Source organism: Camelus ferus, chromosome 10 (genome assembly GCF_009834535.1).
Source record: "Camelus ferus isolate YT-003-E chromosome 10, BCGSAC_Cfer_1.0, whole genome shotgun sequence".
Classification (NCBI taxonomy): Eukaryota; Metazoa; Chordata; class Mammalia; order Artiodactyla; family Camelidae; genus Camelus; species Camelus ferus.
In genome coordinates, this window is record NC_045705.1 from 56,021,385 (window position 1) to 56,040,945 (window position 19,561).

At 35.2% G+C, this 19,561-nt stretch overlaps 2 protein-coding genes across 2 annotated transcripts; one reads left to right on the forward strand and one right to left on the reverse strand.

Moving 5' to 3' along the window:
- Positions 1–4,203: 4,203 nt before the first annotated feature.
- On the reverse strand, positions 4,204–5,256 carry LOC102521492 (olfactory receptor 52A1). Its single transcript, XM_006183099.2, has one exon. It carries the CDS (start codon positions 5,254–5,256, stop codon positions 4,321–4,323), a length of 936 nt encoding a protein of 311 aa, XP_006183161.2. The 3' UTR covers positions 4,204–4,320.
- An 11,461-nt stretch (positions 5,257–16,717) lies between these two features.
- LOC102521740 (olfactory receptor 52D1) lies at positions 16,718–17,662 on the forward strand. Its single transcript, XM_006183100.2, has one exon. The coding sequence runs from the start codon at positions 16,718–16,720 to the stop codon at positions 17,660–17,662; it is 945 nt and encodes a 314-aa protein (XP_006183162.1).
- The last annotated feature ends 1,899 nt before the right edge of the window (positions 17,663–19,561 follow it).

Consider the following 19,561-nt stretch of genomic DNA (forward strand, 5'->3'; position numbering starts at 1 on the left):
CCTGGAAACCAGGGCAAAAGTAACAACAGTCTTGTTGACCAAAAACTAAAAACCAAAAATAAATAAATATGAACACGCATACAACCAAAAATATATATCTAAAATAAGAACAGCATAACTGACTTTGGAATAAATGTTGCTTTAAAGTGGATATGAAATTATTAAGAAAAAATATCATATGAATCAAAATATGTTCTCTGACCTAAAACAAACTAATTGTCAATGGCAAAATAGTATGATCTCTAGAGAATTCTCAAATATTTGGAATTTAAAGAACATACTTCTAAGTGATCCATGGCTCAAATAAGTCTAAAAGAAAATTAGGAAATATTTAAAACATAATAAAATAAAAATACAAGATATCAGAATTTCTGTGGCAAGTAAAGCAGTTCTTAATGGCAAATATGATAGCATTTATTTCTTATATTAAAAAAAGAACAAGAGCTAAATAATTTATGCTTCCATCTTTTTAAAAAATGGAAACCAAAATAACCCAAAACAAACATAAGGAAGGAAATACTAAAAACAGGAGCAGACTTGAAAACAATAGAAAAAATAAATAAATAATGGAACCCAAACCTGGTTCTTTGATAAACCTGTAAGCAGATTGACAGAGAGAGAGAGAAATCACCAACATCAAAAACTTATAAAGAAGGCTTATAAGTACTGACCCTACAGACAGCAAGATGTGAATAGTGGGATAGTACAGACAATTCTATGCATATAAATGTGACAATTTAGATGAAACAGATAAATTTATTGAAAGAATAAATTACCAAATTACACTCAAGAGTAAATAAATAATCTGGTTTTTTTTCTGGATCATATCTTAGTGAATTTTTATCAAGTGTGTAAGGAAGAAATAACACCAGTTCTTCCCAATATCTAGAAACTAGAAGAGAAAGAAAACATTTCTAAACTCATTTTATGAGACCATTTGCTCATAATGACAACAAAAGAAAGATAGTACAAGAAAAAAAGCCACAGATCAATATTCTTTATGCATATATATCTCAGAATCTAAAAATAGCAAATTGAATTCTGCAAAATAAAGACAAATAATACATCACAAAAAGTAAGATTTATCTCAGGACTGTAAGGAGAATTGAATAGTGAAATCAATCAGTGTATCCCAACACATAAAAATATGTAACAAGAAAAAGAATTATATAATTGTATTGATACCTACAAAAATCATTTGGAAATATTTTAATATCTAATCATTATAAAAACTTAAGCAAACTGAAAATAGAAGCAAACTTTCTCAAACTGATAAAGGACATCTCAAAAAAACCATTATAAGTAATATATGAAGATTCAATTATTTGGAACAAAGTAAGGGTGTTCATTCTCATCACTTCTGTCCAGTATCATATTTGAAGTCCTAGTATGTGCATTAAGGATAGAAAAAGAAACAAAAGACATTCAGTTTGGAAAGAAAGAAAGAAAACTGTCCCTCTTTGCAGATGACATGCTTTTACATAGAAAATACCAAGAAATCTAAGAAAATTTAATGGAAATAATGAGTGAGTTTATCAAGATCGATGGCAAAAATTAATCATATTTTTATACACTAACAATGAGCAAATGACAAAATAAGAGTCATTTATAACAGCTAAAAAAAGATCAAAATATGTGCAAAATCTACATGCTTAGAGCTACAAAACACTGATGCAAGAAATTTTAAAAAGACCCAAATGAGACATACTGTCATCTTGTATTTTAAGAATATACTTAGGATATCAATTTTCACTAAAGTAATCTAGATTCAGTGCAGTTTAATGTATATATTTTCTTCCTGTGTCTTCTTTCAGTTAGTAGTGTCTTTATGAACATAAAATCTTAATTTTAATATAGTCCAGTTTATTAATGTCCTAAAAGCTATTTTTTTGTATTTTATTTAATGCTATTGAAGAAAGCTTTGCTTGTCCTAAGATAATGAAGATACCTCCCCTCCCATATTTTTTCTCATGGCTTTATTATTTGGCCTTTCCATTAAAATCTAAAATAAATCTGCAATCTACTTGATTGTTGTAATTAAAATTTATTTTAGAGTAATGGATATGAATCTCCAGCTTACTCATCAGCGTGTGTTAAAAGGAAAGAACATTCTCTACTGTGTAGTGTGACACCTTTGTCATATTCAGCCAATTGTCCATTCTAGATTTCATATTTCTTACATTGGTCATCTTTAAAATCATTGTTCAGTCCCCCTTTGTCATAATTAATAAAAATTTTTGTGTGAACCATATAGTGAGGTCTACTAGGAGTAGAGATGCATGGTTTTAGTCATCTCGGCTGAAGTCGGCTGAGGACATGGAGCTAGGTTGCAGTGTAGGTGTGCAGCTACATACAGTGCAAATACTCTATACTGAGAACACAGAACACTTATCTATACTAAGAACATGGAACACTGAGACAAAAAAAAACTGATAAGAATGTGACATGATTTGTACATAATTTGCATTAATGTGTTTTCCCTTGTTAATTGATAAAATTCATCTGAGACTTTTTTGGCAGCTGCTGTGCAACCTTTGTCAGAAGTTCAGGGAAGATATAATTTATATTCAGGATTATGAGAAAAAATATTAATTGGTGAGGAATCCTAGAACATTTTGAATGGCATATGTATCCTCAGTTGGCTTATACAGGTTGTTGTAAAGTAAATTGCATTCACAGGGATATTTGAAAATATGTTTCACAACACTTTGAGCATTGACCAGAGTTATAGGTTGACCTAACAATGTGGCTGGCTTAGAGGAAGAGATCAGATGAATAAATTCAGGCTGAGAACATTCTAGGATGCCTAGAAGTGTAGAAACTCATCCTGTGTTCAAGACTTCATTGAGACAGTACAAGTTAAAGAAATACCTGGACTATTGAAACAACTCTCTGGGTGCAGCAGTAATGACAACTTGATTATCCATAAATCAGGAAGAGGGCCTTGCTGGCACAAAACAGTACTGTGCACCATGGTATAAAATAATTTCAGATATGCAACCAAAGAAATGACTATAAGTCGATGAACTGGGAAAGATGGTGCAGGCTCAGTTTCCATCACCATGACTGGGTTATTTATTACTCACATCTAAGGATCCAAATCCAGAGGAAAAATTTATGAAAGTTGGAATGGAAGTAAACATGTGCTGGGAGAAAGACCTTTCTTATCTACTTATGGACCATGAAATGAGCCTACCCACAAATCTAGACATATCTCAGCTGATACAAAATGATAATGCCCTTGGGGCAGATGATGGTTATAGGCCAAACCAAGGCATGCCACCTGGCTGACACTGAGACGGAATACCTGCAAGACCAAATACCAAAATGTCAACAGGCTTTGACTCCTATCATTATTGGGATATGTATGAGAGTCTCTTCCAGAGACGGGACACATTAGACGTACTGCTGAATGGCAGACCACAGGGCTATGCAGAGGTGTAGGAAACGAAGCTGAGTACTCAGTGCTGCAGTGACTTGTAAATGGTTCTGAGGCTGAGCTGTGGGTTGGCTCTTACTCTATGAGAGCTCCAACTCATGGAGAATCACCTGGGAACTTCTGTGTGCCTGCCTGAGGGCTGGAGTTTTGGTACAACAGCCAGATTTCAAGGCCAGATGCAATAATTAAAGTGGCAGTTTGACATAGGTGTGTTCTAGGGACAAAAAGGGTGATGCCAATGGCAATGATAGAAACTATACGCTAACAGCTGTGCACCTGGACAAAAGCTCCTTCAGCTGTGACTGTTACACTAAGATATCTATCCTAGAATCTAACAACACTCTCTGCTGTCATCTAGTAAGATAGATTAGAAATGCGGACTCACAAAACTTCCTAAAATGAGGAGGTAGCTTGACTTGGTATTTTTGAAGTTCCAGCTAGGAAGTTATGAATAACAGTTTGTTATTTAGGTACTGGAATATTGCTGTACTTTAAGACAAAATGTCAAAATTTTGGGATACAGCAGAAGCAATAATTTAAGATGTATCTATAGTTTAAAATGCAAATATTCCAAAAGATAAAAACTAGAAAAATCAAGAAGTTTTCTTAACAAAAAGTAACATAATTACAAATTACACAAATAAATTAAAAGAAAGTAATAAAGATGAAATTAGAAATAAAATGAATAAATAGATCTAATATCAGTCTTAACTTGAATAGATCTTATTTCATCCTGGTTTGTAGTTTGTGAGGTGAATGTTTTTAAGTTTGAGCATGATGAAGCCCCTATCAATGAACACAGAGAGTTCAGTCTATCTCCATCTCTAGGAAATAAAAGTGTTCTTTCCTTGAACTTAATATTTGATAGATCACTGGTGTTATCAGCGATTCAGTAAAAAAATCTGTGCCACATGTTTACGAATTACATTATTTTTTACACCATAGACAATAGGGTTGAGTGCCAGTGGCACAAGGAGGTAGATGGTAGACAGAAGTATGTGGGTAGAGGGGACAACATGTCCGAACCGATGGCTGAAGAAGAAGAAGGCAAGAATATAAAACTCAAGGAAAACAAAAATGTGAGCTGTACAGGTATTGAATGCTTTGAGCCGTGCCTCCTTTTGACGTAGACGAAAAACAGCCTGGAAAATAAGGATATAGGAAATGAGGATAAAAATCATGTCAAATCCCAGAATTGTAAAACCCACAAAAAGACCACATGTTTTATTGACTTGGATGTCTTCTGCAGCCAGCTTGACCACAGCCATGTGCTCACAGTAAGAGTAGGCAATTACAGTGGAATGGAAAAGGTGCAGTCTTTTAATTAAAATGGGTAAAATGCCAATGAGCACTGTTGCTCGGATTGCCACAACCAGCACCATACTAACCAGAATGAAAGGTGTGAGGATGGATGTGTGCCTCAGAGGATCACAGATGGCAATGCAGCGGTCAAAGGCCATTGCCAACAGGATGCCAGACTCCATGCCCTGCAAGGCGTGGATGAAGAAGAGCTGGGCTAAGCAAGCATGAAAGGCCATGGAGTAAGAGCCAAACCAGAAGATAGCCAACATCTTGGGAGCAATGGCTACACAGAGCCCTACATCTGTAGCTGCCAGTACTGCCAGGAAGATGTACATGGGCTGATGCAGGCTGCGTTCTGCAGGGATGATTATCAGTAAAACAGTGTTTCCCAGAAGAGCCACTAGGCACACTACAAAGAAGGAAAACCCAATCCAAAACTGCACATGCTCTAATCCAGGGATGCCAATTAGTGTCAATGTTTTGGGGTCCAGGTATGACATGTTAATGGATGCCATGAAAGTTAGTGATCTTTCTTTTCACTGCTGATTCTCATACCTATGGAAGAGAAAGTAAATGAGAAGTGAAAAAGGACACAGACCTCACTATCATTTAGACGTGTTTGAACATTGAAGAAATAAGTTCAGTTCTTTAGATAACAATCAGGCCAGAACATTCAGAGGTTCTATACAATATGACAGGACAACAATAGGAAACCATCTTTCAAAAGCTTTGCTAGAGCCATACATGAACAGGGGAGAGTTTCAGGATTTCTGACTTACCATTTGTGTAAATAGAAACCATGACCCTGAGAATACTCATCTTTTGCATTTTCCATGGCCTCTAGTCTGGGCTGTCTGAAAAACCACCAGGCTTTCCTTCTTTATTTATTTCTGAATGCCAACCAAATTTTGCTATAAATGCAGATTCCCCCTGGGATCCTTAAGGACCCAGAAGAGAATGTTTTTGTTGCCCCATGTGCATTAGTTCATAGTCCTATTGGAGACTTCACCCTCAACCATCTACTCCTGGTCCCAGAGAGCACATTATTTATCCCTGAGTTGTTTGCATTGGTTATCAATTGGGAAGAGAGTTTAGCTATCTTATATTCACTTATTCCATTGTAAAAATGGACCAGTCACTGCAAGGCACTTAAGAATGACCCTTAGAGAAGATGTGAAGATGGTGGTCTATTTTTAAAGGCTGTTAGAGGTGGTTAGTTCTCTAAATTAATTATGCCTCATATGTGTTTAGGGTAGATTTGTTGCATGGAATAGGGAAAGTGAAATATGGAGGGTTTGTGTGTTTTTTTTTTTAACAGAGAGACTTAGGAAATTTAAAAACATAAGGAGAATACAGAGAAATATTTCAAGAAGAATAACAGCTAAAAATAATGTAGCATCTAGTCAAAAGCAGAACTTATCTAGCCTAGAGTTACCACACAGCTGGATGAATGTGATTATGCATTTCCCCCACAATATAAAGGTCCATAGGTTACTAGTTAAGATTGTATATACTTTTGCTTTACACAGTGGGAGTCCTACTTTTCTTTTTAATAACTTTACACATGTTATGACTCCATACTATACTGTGTTTCTCTGTTCTACACCATACTATGATTAATTAGCTGTGGTTTGAATTCTGAAGCACAATTGAATATAATGACCAATTCTTAATACCTCCCTAGTTTAGCACTCTTTCTTGAATTTGACCTGAGTTCCCTTTTATGGGGTCCAAATTGCAAATTTAAGAACTCAGTTTTTATTTCTCATTAATTTCTATTTCATTCTCTAATGTTTGTACCATTTCACATTTTACTCCAATCTGTTCATACCTAAACACTGATTGAAGTTACTCCCAGGAAGAGATTTTCTCTGATCTGGTCAAATCCATACACTGTAGAAAAACAAGCATGGAGGTCTCTATTTATCTCTGGGAGCAATCTCTTGAAAAAGGTCATCTAAATAACTGTTTCATACTCACTTGAAACAAGTGTATGGAGGTATAAAAGCAATTTTTGGTCCAATAATTCTCATATGAATGAAAACCAAATCAATGGAGGGACACTGGGACCTCTTTCCTTGTGATCTTGTAGCAATACTAATGCTGTATACTGTACTAATAGTAATACTGTAGTCAAAATACTCATAAAATAAGGATTAAAACAAATATGACAAATAATTTCCTTTGATGTCCCTGTGCAGTATTTGGAAGGATATGGTGGGAGAAATGATGAAATGAGTGGAGGATGTTGCTAATATTTATGAGTTTGAGTTGCCAGAAATGATAGAAGCTAAGAGAGAAGGAAATCTCAGAATCTAAATAAATCAGCATCCCCTGAATTCAATAATTGCCTGAATTGTAAAGGCAAACATAAATAGTATTATAGTTAGTCCCACCCACTTGATGATAATGCTGTTACCAGATTATTTGTCTAATAATCAGTAAGTAGTTAAAATCAAAGGCTTCAAAATGTGAAAAATGACCTGGCTACTAATCCCGGACCACCCCTGCCCACTTAACTTTTATGGAATCTTGCCGAAGATTTTATGGAATCTTACACATTGCTCATGGTTCACTCATCGGTAAGTTAAGAATAGTAATCTCACTTACCTCTGTGCTAAATAAGAGCACATATAGAACAGATCAGTGGTTGGCACAGTTTAGACTTTATGTATAGTAGGTTATGAAAAAACTGGTTATTTTATCAAGACAAGAACAGCCTGCACAATATTGAGGAGACAAAAGAAATCATGCAGAAGTGAAAACTCCCTGATGATAGAAATGAAAAAAAAATTCCACAAGAAGGTGAAAATTCCAGAGTTGAAGAGCTTTCTTCCATCTTCTTATATATAATATTGATCATAGCCAAAATACTAAAGTGGTATCATAAATAGTTTGTAGATTTCCACGCAGTTAGAAAATGTTACATAATTTTTTAAAAAATCTTTTTGTATTGATTACTCATTTTCAGGCTTTGTGAATTAGTAGGAATAAAATGGGGTGAGCCTGGTACGTCTAAGTTACATTAAATACAGTTACTATGAGAAACAACCAGGGTGTGAGTTTGATGACCTTTAACTTTCAAAATAATCTAAATACAATCACATAAAGGATTTTCTACTTCTCAGTTAACTGAGTTGAAGAGAAAGAAAAAATGTTAATAGGTGATATCCAACAGAAGCAAGAGGCCAGGGAAGAGGTTGGGATATTCTTTGTCTCATGACAAGAGGACTTGCACTCTGTGTAAATTGATCAGATACTAAAGCTTTTTAAGGCTTACAATTTTCCTGTATTTCTTCTACTTTCCATATCACTCAAACAACCCCACATCTCCGCAGACACAGATGGTTTCCTGTCTCATAATTATTCTCTTTTGTTTTCAGAAAACTAAAGAATGTTAGAGTTCTTTAGAACAGGCATCTGGGTGACTAGAATGCAGAATCATAGGAACCACCTTGCATATATGATAAATTAATTGAGGGCCATAAATAACAAGACCGTACTAAACTACCTGTAAAATTCTTTCAAATCTGAATTACTTTAATCTAGCCCCGCCCCCCAGCTCTCCTTTTGTTGATGAAAAATTCTAAACACAGAGAACAGAAATGGCATGGCAATGGACAGAAAAAAATTAATGACCAAAGCAGGATTTTAAAATGTCAGTCTATGTCCTGCTAAAATAAATACTTATTACAGCTTATCAACTCCCAGTTCCTAAACTGCAGGGACAGAAACTTATCTGGATAGAATTGAAGGCTGATTTGGCATGTGAGTGAGCTAATTGTATCTCTGTTTCCACCAACATTTCCAGCAGATGTTAACGGAAGAAGAGTTGCTAGGCCTTCCTGAGTGCCTGGGCTGATCCCAGAGCACCATTACCTTTCTGATTCCTCTAGAGTATTATTATCATTCTGATTCCTAGGCTTCCTTCCCAGGAATGAGGCAGTCTTGGCCCTGGAAATTGGGTCAGAGAGTTCTCTGAATTCCAGAAGGAAGTGTCTGCCTGGAATGAGAATCAGGAAATATCTGACCTTGGGTTACATTCAGAGAAAGTTGAGTGTAAGCTCATGAGTGAGGTCAAGAGAATAGGAGAAATGGAGATTTCTTAAGATGTAGAAATGAAGAGCAATTATCTTTTCCATCCTCTGTTATCTGGCAAGATCTGTAGATGATGTAGTTTAGTTGAGGCTATTGTGTTGGTAAGTATAATAATAACCTTGCTCCACCTCCTCTTCCTTTTCCCACTACTCCTATTATTATGTTCCCTCTCCTATTCTGCCTCCTACTGCTATTACTACAAAGAATGTTACTCCTGTTGCCTAGTATTTTATAGTCATTTTAAGCTTCAAATGAACCTCAAATACATTTTTTCAAGGACAGCAGTCTCTAATTTCTCCTGGTCATTAGATATTTAATAATTCATCATGCTTTCTCCTGTTATTTGATAGGAGTTGGCACTAACTTTAGTGACAACACTTTTACTGTGTCACAGTGATCTAATCAGAACCTCCAGATGACAAGATTTATAGGTTACTAGCAGTAATGGGTTATCCCTCTCAGCAGTTGGAGGATATTTCAAATGTAGGCTACTTTCTGACTGAGAGCTTTAGTTCACTCACTTGCCATAAAAAAATTATTAATTAACTAAGAGTACAATGTGGAGGTGGCAAACTGCCCTTCTGTAGCAAGCATGCAGGTTGCTGGGTCTTAGAATGGTAGTGACTAAAATACGAAGGTTTTTAACCTACTATTCTTCTAAGCAAGGCTCTGCTGCCTGCTCTCACTTTCAATCCTCATATGATACCATCACCTTTTTGCTTGTTTATTTACTTATTTATGTTTTGTGGGGGTTTTTTTTGGTATTAAGTTGTTAGTAGTTGTTCAGCCTCAGAATTATTTGTCTGGCTTCAGTACATATACGAAATCAATTTGAACTGTGAAGAGAAGAAAATGCTTTCATGCACTATCAGTTATCATCATTTATTTTTCCTATTCTTTTTTCCTCCCAGTTCCTTCAGGAATTTTTTCTAAGGGCTGACATCTCTCCCTTCTTCCCATCTTGTTATCTCGACTTCTTTTCTCTACTTTCTGATTGTTCTCCATTTTATTCGTTTGTCATCTTTCTTGTCTTTCAATTCTTTCTTCTTTGTCTCCTTCCTTGCTTCCTTCCTTCCTTCCTTCTGCTTTCTCTTTTCCTTTCTCTCTTTTATGGCTTTCTCTCTCAGTTTTCTCAGTGTCAGGTTTCCATAAATTATCCCCTCTTTCTGAAATATTTAACTTTCCCCTCTCTCCTTTCTTCAATATGCACATATCAATTTGAAATTCTCATTGAAATAATATAATATCCTTTAGCCTGAAAACATCTCAGAGATATTCCTCATTATATTTTATAGCAAAGCTTTTGAAATAATAGTAATAATATATATTATTATGAATAACATTTAAAAACAACATATATTAGTATAAATAATAACATATAAATTTTTTTTTCTTTTTAAGTCCCATATTAGAATGATTTAATCTTTATTTTTTTCTACTAGAATTCTTCTTGCAAAGAAATGCACTTTTCCCTTTTGACCCAGCAGTTCTACTACTTGGTATGTACTAAAGAGAAACACACATGAGTCCACAAGAAGTCTTGCATAATAATTTTTATAGCACTTTTTTCAGACTAGCCCTAATGACCCAAATGTCCATCAAAAGGATAATGATTTATAATTATTCAGTTTGATGAAGTTTAACATACGTATACTGTGTAACCATCACCCAACGTAAGATGTAGAAAATTTTCAGTACCCGAGAGAGTTCCTTCATGTCAAATTCCAATCATTAGCCAAATCCCTTTCCACTCCAAACAACTATTTCTTATTTTTAATTACCACAGATTAATTTTACCTTGTCTCAGATTTTATTTGAATGTTAAATTGTAAATTGAAGCTAATTGAGTGAAAAATGAAATGAAGAGATTCAAGTAAACAGTTGGATATGGCAAAGGAAGAGTCTTGAAACAAAAGTTGTGAGTAGTGTACATTTACATATCAGTCCAGTTCAAAACATGATATGGAATATTGTGGGAGAAGTAGAAGCAAGTTTGTTGGTATATATACACATGTATAAAAGTTAAAAGTGTTTGAAATGATTTAAGCAAGAAATAATGTAAACATTTGCATGTAGCAGTAGAATACACTAAAGACGTCCTCTTATTTACTCATGTCTCTATGAATATTTCGCCTTCTTACTACTTATCTTCCAACCATATAGTTCATGTAAAGCTCTCCAAAATTCTGAGCCACTTCATGAATGTGTGCATTGTTTGGCCATAACTATTACCTGGCCTCCACTGATGCTACTTTAAAAAGAGACCTTCTCTACCTGGTGCATGGAGCTGTAGTGAGGAAGGAGTCAACATGTTCAACTGTGCTATGCAGGCACAAACAGATGTTCAAGCTGTTACACTTGCCCTCTGTTGTCAGACCTTCAGTTCTGACATGATCTTTCAATGAAGTAGCCTATCTGGGATAGTGAGCCCTTAGTTGTGAGCCAGACACTTGAGGCTCCCTTACATAAATCTTTTCTCTTTACATAGTTGGAAAATGGCTTGTTCCAAAATTGATAACAAAAACTATGTTTTCAAAGTTTTTGAATATATATTGAATTAAATACTCAATAAATGCATATGAAATGCACCTACGTATATGTCTGATACTTAACGTCAACTTAAGTATATAGTGTAATGTAAACCAGTTTTTTCTGTGTTTCTAAAGGGTGTGAAATTTAGGCTTTGAGGGAAATTAGCAGTAAAGATATACGGCAGTGTGGAATGGAGCCTTCTAGTACAATGCAAATAAGTGAGTTTAGCACCTCCATTGGAGAACCAATTGAAGACTAGTATGACAAGAGTAAATTCCAGAATCTGTCACTACTCCTGTTACCAGTGAATAGTTTAGTTTTTCAGTTTATTGACTGTAACTGTTAGAACTAATAAAGACCAGTTTCACAACAAAAAATCAATATAAAAATCATTGTATTTCTGTACATAAACAATGAATTATCCTAAAAGAAAATTAAGAAAACAGTCACATTCAAAATAGCAACAAAAAGAATAAAATACTTGAGAATAAACAACCAAAGAGGCACAAGATTTGTACACTGAAAATTATAAAATGTTTGAGAAATGAAGATAAAGATAAATGGAAAGACATCATGTTCAAGGATTAGAAGAATTAATATTGTTAAAATTTCCATACTATTCAAAGTGTAATCCCTATCAAAAATGTAATGTCACTTCTTTGAAAAACAGAAAAAAAAAACCCTAAAATTTATGTGGAAGCACAAAAGATCCCAAATAGTCAAAGCAATTTTGAGCAAGAAGAAAAATGGAGGCATTGCACTTCCTGGTATCAACATATATTACGCACCACAGTAATCAAAACAGTATAGAACTGGCATAAAAGCAAAAATAATAGATCAGTGAAACAGAATACACAACCCAGAAACAAATCCACACATCGATGGTCAACTGACATTCTACAAGGGTGCCAAAACACAATGGGAAAAGGATAGTCTCTTCAATAAATGGTGCTGGGAAAATTAGATATCCACATGCAGAAGAATGAAAGTAGGAGCCTTATATGCCTTCATACAAAAAATGAACTCAAAATGGATTAAAGACATAAAATAAGACCTGAAACCATAAAACTCCTAGAAGAACATCTAGGGAAAAAGCTTCTTGACATTGGTCTGGGCAATGATTTTTTAGATATGACATCAAAGCACAGCCAACACAAGCAAAAATGAATGAGTGGAGTTGGATCAAACTAAAAATTCTGCACAGCAAAGAAAACAATCAACAGAGTGAAAAGACAATCTATGGAATGGGCAGAAATATTTGCAAGCCACATACTTCATTAGAGGTTAATACCCAAAATATATGAGGAATTCATATACCTCAAGGAAATTAAATCACTCTCTGGATTCACGTTATAATTAAATTGGGTTAATCAAAGGAATAAAGAATATGTTATTTGTCTTTTCAGTCCCCTTCAGGATTTTAGGTCCTGTTAAGTGGTTGACAAATTAAATTATATCATATTACTGAAGGATGGCTACACTGGGAGCTAAATTCTGAGGAAATGCACAGGTAAATTACTAACTCACAAATTATGTGGATTATCAATCATTACCAAGTATATAAAATAGTCTCCTTTCTGACAGTGACTCTACAAGGACCCATTTGTTAAATATTATTCTTGCTTATCCTCTGAGAATATTACACTGAGGCTGATACACAACAAGGACCCATTTGTCAAATGTTATTCTTGCTTGTCCTCTGAGAATATTACACTGAGGCTGATACACAACAAGGACCCATTTGTCAAATGTTATTCTTGCTTATCCTCTGAGAATATTACACTGAGGCTGCTACATATAGAAGCGTGTCTTCGGGTTGCTTGTTGACTCTGAGTCAGTTTCTTGTGTGACCTAATCAGAGTTGTTATGAAGTAGAGAAGGGTAGAGAAAAGGGGCTAACCTGAGTGATCTCAGTACAATTTTATAGGACATGATACTCCTCCAAACACCACCTTCTTATTTTCTGAATGATCTAAATTCAAAAGAGGAGAAATAAATCTTTGAGCAGAGGAAATAAACATTTCTTATTCTCAATGTATGAAATGATGAAAGAGCCATATATTAGGAGGCAGAGATCTTTTTTAAGGATCTCATGGAAGTGAGTATTATCTCTCCTTTAGGAATTATTTTATATTCCATGACATATTCAAAGAAATAAAACATGGGTGGCAAGAATATGGATACCTTGTGACATCTGGACTCATGTACAGGTTGGTATTTTCAAGAGGATGTTACTATAGTGATCATATCATGTGCTTGTAAAAAAAAAAGTTCTTTGGAAACCAATGTGTGTATCCATTAGTATATGCACTTTTTATCTTTTGCAGTGTTCTGTATTGTATCTATGCACCCATAATATATTTATTGAGCATCTAATAAGTCAAAGATAGTAGTCTAGACATTGGATTATAAAATTCCCTGTACATGTATTATGTATTTTTTTACCCTTGGAATCTCAGCTATTGTGTACTCTTTGAGTCCAAACTACAGAAAATTTCAATTTGTTGTGTTATAGTTGTTCTTCCTAATGGAACTTATTGCTTTTATCTTTTGGATATCTGTATCTATATATCTATGTAATATATATGATATATACACACCTCCATATATATATATATGTATGTATGTCACATATGTACTTATTTATATATATGTGAATTTCAGTTCCCAAGACCAGAAGTCACATTTTTTTTAGATTCCATTCTAGGTGCCATTTATTCAAGCAGTCTTTCTCTCAGTCACAAAAATTAATTAGGCTTATTGCTGTTATTTCTGTAGAATGCATATCCCACTCATGATGATTTACTGCCTTATAAATTACTTCTTTACAGTCTGTTTTATAAGGTTAATCACTCAAAAAGCCATATCTGTGCAGTTTGAGAGTTTTTCACTAGAGAAAAACCTAGGTTTAGTAAATGTAGATGCCTAGAAAATAATCCATCAATTAGTGGTTATTTGGAGAATTTAAGTGTGTTTACATGATTCTTGCAAGCATATGAAAGAATAAGTATGTACTTTTTATGAGTGCGTATTATATTTATAAGGACTTGTTTAAGACGTTAAGAAGTGTATTTATCCTCAAGAGCTGATGGCATTACAACTCAGGGTCGCTGCCTTGATGGAAGATGAAGGAGAACAGAAAACTTGTAACCAAGGGTGTCTCTACAGCCAAATAATTTGTAGCATCATAAAGAGTCCTTTTCTTTAACCCTCCCAACCCCTGCCTCCACACTCACCCATGGGCTTATCCCCATGGGTTCTCTGCCATGGAGGCTCAACCCTCCACTGAAATCATGAGAAGTGTAAAGAAATATGCTTTATTCAGTAAATGATATTTTGGATATCATTAGGTCAATTTATCAATCAAGTAAATGAACTGCTCTGTGTGTGTCAGAATGTGGGTCTCTGGAGAAATAAATGAAGGAGCACAAGGAGGGTTGATCTCCATAGTGAATTAACCTAAGTCTAAGAAACTGAGTATGAGAAGGTAGTGAATGGTGTTAATGTTAAGAAACATGTAATTCATATATATATATATGTATGTATTACATATATAGTGTAACCACACATGTATGTATGTATTAGTCTCATGTATATGATGTTGTTTATATATTTTTCAAAAGAACATACAATAATGTCTTTATTTTGAGGGTACACAATAGGAAAAACATAGGAAAAAAGTGACATCATAGTAATACACTATACTTCATATTACTCACATGCAGTATGGCAAATGAGATCCAGAAAGCATGGACTATATCATTCTTATTTAACAACCCATTGCAAGGGTGTTAGTAATCATGTTCACAGCTGGAAGTATTCCAAGGGCTATCACAGTCTTACAACATGTAGTCCTATGAATTTTTATTTGTCCAGATTTAATATGTAACTCCAGAAGCTTGATTGCCTGCATTTTAACTTTCTTCCTCTTAAATCAGGAGATAGATATTATTTATTTCTATTCTCTAAATCATTTAAGAGCGTGAGTTGTGCATTCTTCTACCTAAAACAAGAGTCCTTTCAATAACTCCCCAAAGGTTTTACAAGGTCTCTACTTGATGACTTACAGTGAAAGGAGGTCTACTCACTCGAGAGAGATACTGACTAAGAGATTGAAGAGGACATTTTCAAAGTCCTACTCCATCTAAAATAGTTTCTGATTATCACTGATGTGAAAGCAACCCATAGAGAGAAGTTAAAGCTCAAAATGGGTTTGGAAGGCACTTCTGCATCTGAGGAGTAATATACTGCATTATTCAGCTTGGGGAATCTGAAGCGTACTCTCTTTAGGCTCCAATTTATCAAAAATCATATATCCATAGTTTAAATATAACTGTGTATCTCTTATGTTTGACACTGGATTTGGCATTTGGAAATGTGTGTATATGTTAGCAATATAATTTTCAAATAGGTATCAATAGGAAGGAGTGGAAAGGAAAAATAAACTAAATACTATGTAGTAAATGGTATGAAAAACTTACAGTGAGTGATGGATAAAAATATACCAAGTTAGTTATCTACAACGGATTTGTCACCATATAATCAATGGAAAATTTGATATTTTTCACAAAGTTCTGATAGAAGAAAATGAAGCAGAGAATTTTAGAATATTCACAAGATAATTATTTATGCAAATGATGTTTTTCTAAAATGGACAGAAGGAAAAGTGAAGGCAGTTATTAATACGGAGAAATTGCCTTCATCTCCTGCGACTTTTTCTCTTGATTTGTTAAGTTCCAAAAACACTGACATTCACGTCTATTTCTATTTGTTCTTGCTTCACAGCAATTTTTCTCACTATTTCCATTCCCAGAATGTGTACTATCCTAGATGGAGTGTGAGCTCCATCATTCAGATGCCAGCTTATATGTACAATTCTAATCACCCACACATACCAGTTATTCTTCATTGTTATAATGCTTTTCTTGTAGAGTGTACCCTCCATGAGAAAAATATCTGATTTGTGTGTTACTTTATTTCCAGTGCCTAGAACATGATTGGTTGTACAGTAACTTGTTAATAAACAGTTGTTGAATAAACAGGGAATCCTTTTACTGGAAGTGGATGGATAAGATGACTTATATACTCCTATGAAAATATTAAATTATGTATGAATTATCTTTTTGTATTTCAAAACAGAGTATTTGATATGATGTTACACACTTTATTTCTCTGCTCCTAGGGAATTTAAATACACCTGATTATGAATTTGAACTGTTTTTTAACAGCAGATCATTAGGGATATTCCTGAGCTCAATCTCCATGTTTTCAGTATCTGGTTGTGATCATCTTGGCATAGCAACTTTATCTTCAGAAGTACTGATGAAAAGCAAAGGAAAGACCGTAATGCCTCCTCTCAATACTTCTCATCGCTCTCCTGTAACCTTCTTGCTGATGGGTATCCCAGGACTAGAGCACCTGCATGTCTGGATTGGGATTCCCTTCTGCTCCATGTACGTGGTGGCCCTGGTGGGGAACGTGGCCATTCTGGCCGTGGTGAGGGCAGAACGAAGCCTGCATGAGCCTATGTTCCTCTTCCTCTGCATGCTCTCAATCACTGACCTGGTCCTCTCCACATCTACACTGCCCCGCATGCTCTGTCTCTTCTGGCTTGGAGCCCATGACATTGCCTTTGATGCCTGCCTGACCCAGATGTTCTTCATTCACAGCTTTACTACCATGGAATCGGGTTTTTTCCTGGCCATGGCCATTGACCGTTATGTGGCCATTTGTCATCCACTGCACCATACCACCATTCTCACCCATGCGCGCATCACTGTAATGGGTATCATTGTGGTGATTCGGGGGGTAGCCTTCTTTTCCCCACATCCCATTCTGCTCAGACAGCTGCCTTACTGTAGAACACGAATCATTGCCCACACCTACTGTGAGTTTATGGCTGTCCTGAAGCTGGCATGTGTGGACATAGGAGCCACCTCACGTTATAGCCTCAGTGTGGCTTCTATCATTGGTTCATGTGATGCAGTTCTTATTGCTGTGTCCTATGTCTTCATCCTCCACTCTGTATTCCACCTGCCATCCCGAGATGCTACCTTTAAGGCTCTGGGCACATGTGGATCCCATGTTTGTGTCATTCTTGTCTTCTACTCCACAGCTGGTTTTTCCATTTTCACTCATCGTTTCGGGAAAAATGTGCCTGCACATATTCATATTTTTATTGCAAATATGTACCTTTTGGTGCCCCCTTTTCTCAATCCTATTGTGTATGGAATAAGGACCAAGAAAATACGGGAGCATGTTTTTAAGTTGCTGCATGTTAAAGTTGCCTGATTGTAGCTGGATCAATAAAAGACATGGTTCAAGATATACAGAAATACAAGAGATGATGTGGAGAAAATAATTAACTGCTGTGACTTCCATAAGCTGAATTGCATTAACCACCTGAAAGTTGTTATTTATCAGATGTCTAGAATAGCTAGGAATTCTCACTCAACAAAGTATTTTAGCTTTTCATTTAGTAAATATTGGTGACAAACTTGTTAATTTCATGCTAGGTATGTACGCTTTAGAAGTAGGCACAATAGGGAATGAATAGTAGGTAGAAGGAAGAAAAACTGAAGTAGATACTTCCCCTCCCCCCCTTAAAATGGAAGAGCTATCTCAGATCTAATTGCTGAATTTTATAGACTAGGCAGTTTGAAAAAAATTTTAAGCCATATATATGGCTGTGATTTTTTAGAACAGGTAATAGATGTTGTAGCTCTAGTCTGATTGAATCAAATTAAAGTCTTGAGATAAATAAATAGGACTCATAATAACACACAAAGACAGAACAAAGATAATTAAGAAGAAATGAGCATTTTCCTCAAGGAAAACAAAAACAAAATATGAATTAATAAATTCATAAACATGAATTTTTGTGAAGGTGCCACCATTGGTGTTAGAGCTTCAAAGGTTTTTACAGCAACTTTGATAAAATAAAGCAATATCCTGGATTCTACTGACTGGAAAAATGTAATTCGTATATTCCAAATTTGATATCTACTAGCAAAAATTACCAAACTACCAGATTACCATCTGCACTGAGTTTTCCTCTTTGATTACTTGACTTGGAACCGGTATCAAGACACAAAATGTGAAATCTCTTTATCAGCAGAGTCAAAATATCACCCCTTTTTTTGCCTTAATACCTAGGACTAGCTTCCTTCTTTGTTCATTTTGTTTCTCAGATTTTATTAGTTTCCCAGCTATATATTTCTCTTCTTTAAAAAAATATTATCTAAGAACTATGGAATATTTGTTTTCCTGGAAGCCATCAAAAAAAGGAGTCTGATACTTGTGCTCTGAAACTTTCCCCCACCCCTGGCTTATTTATCCTAGGGAACTTACATCAATAGCTAAACACAAAGACTAACATCTGTGCATTCACCAATTACTCTATAGTTTAACTATAGGTTGATTGTACATTTTTCTGTTTTGGAAAACTAAAGATATTTGGCACTATTCTCTTGACACAGGAATTCAGGAATGGAAGCAATTTGAAAGCTACATTAATGAATGCAATTTAAACATGGTAGGTTTGAGATTCATGTAGAATATTAAATTGTATAGGCCCTGAGGGAGAATGTCTCAGCTAAGGTAGATATTCATGTATCTTTATCATATAAATGGTGGTAGTTGTGGGGTCTATTATGAGTAAATTCACTCAAGTAACAATTACATAATGATAAAATTAAGACAATCTGAAAAATGCTGACATTTTTGCTTCCATGAGAAGGATAAGTAATACCCTCAATGTTAGGTCTTAATAGAATCAATTTATCAATTTTCATCCAACCACCTTTCTCCTTATTAGAAACCCAGAGCAGGAGGCTTCCCATCACACCTGGGATTTCCATCCCATCTGCCTAGTCTTTCTAAGCTACCTTCTTGCTCTGACTGGGAATTGTGTCCTTGTGTTCATCATCAAGACAGACCCCAGTCTGCCTGAACCCACTTATGTCTTCCTCTGCATGCTCTCTGTAAATGACCTGATGTTTAAGGATCTCTTTCCCTAATCCTCACTTTCCTCCTTGTCACTGAGAGAGATCAATTTTAAAGCTTACCCTACTTAGGTATCATGCATCTACCATGAGACCACAGAAAGACAACAGTGATTACCCATGAGAAAGAATGAAAAATTACCAGAGCAAAATAATTGAATTACAAGACAGGGTAGCTTGTATCACA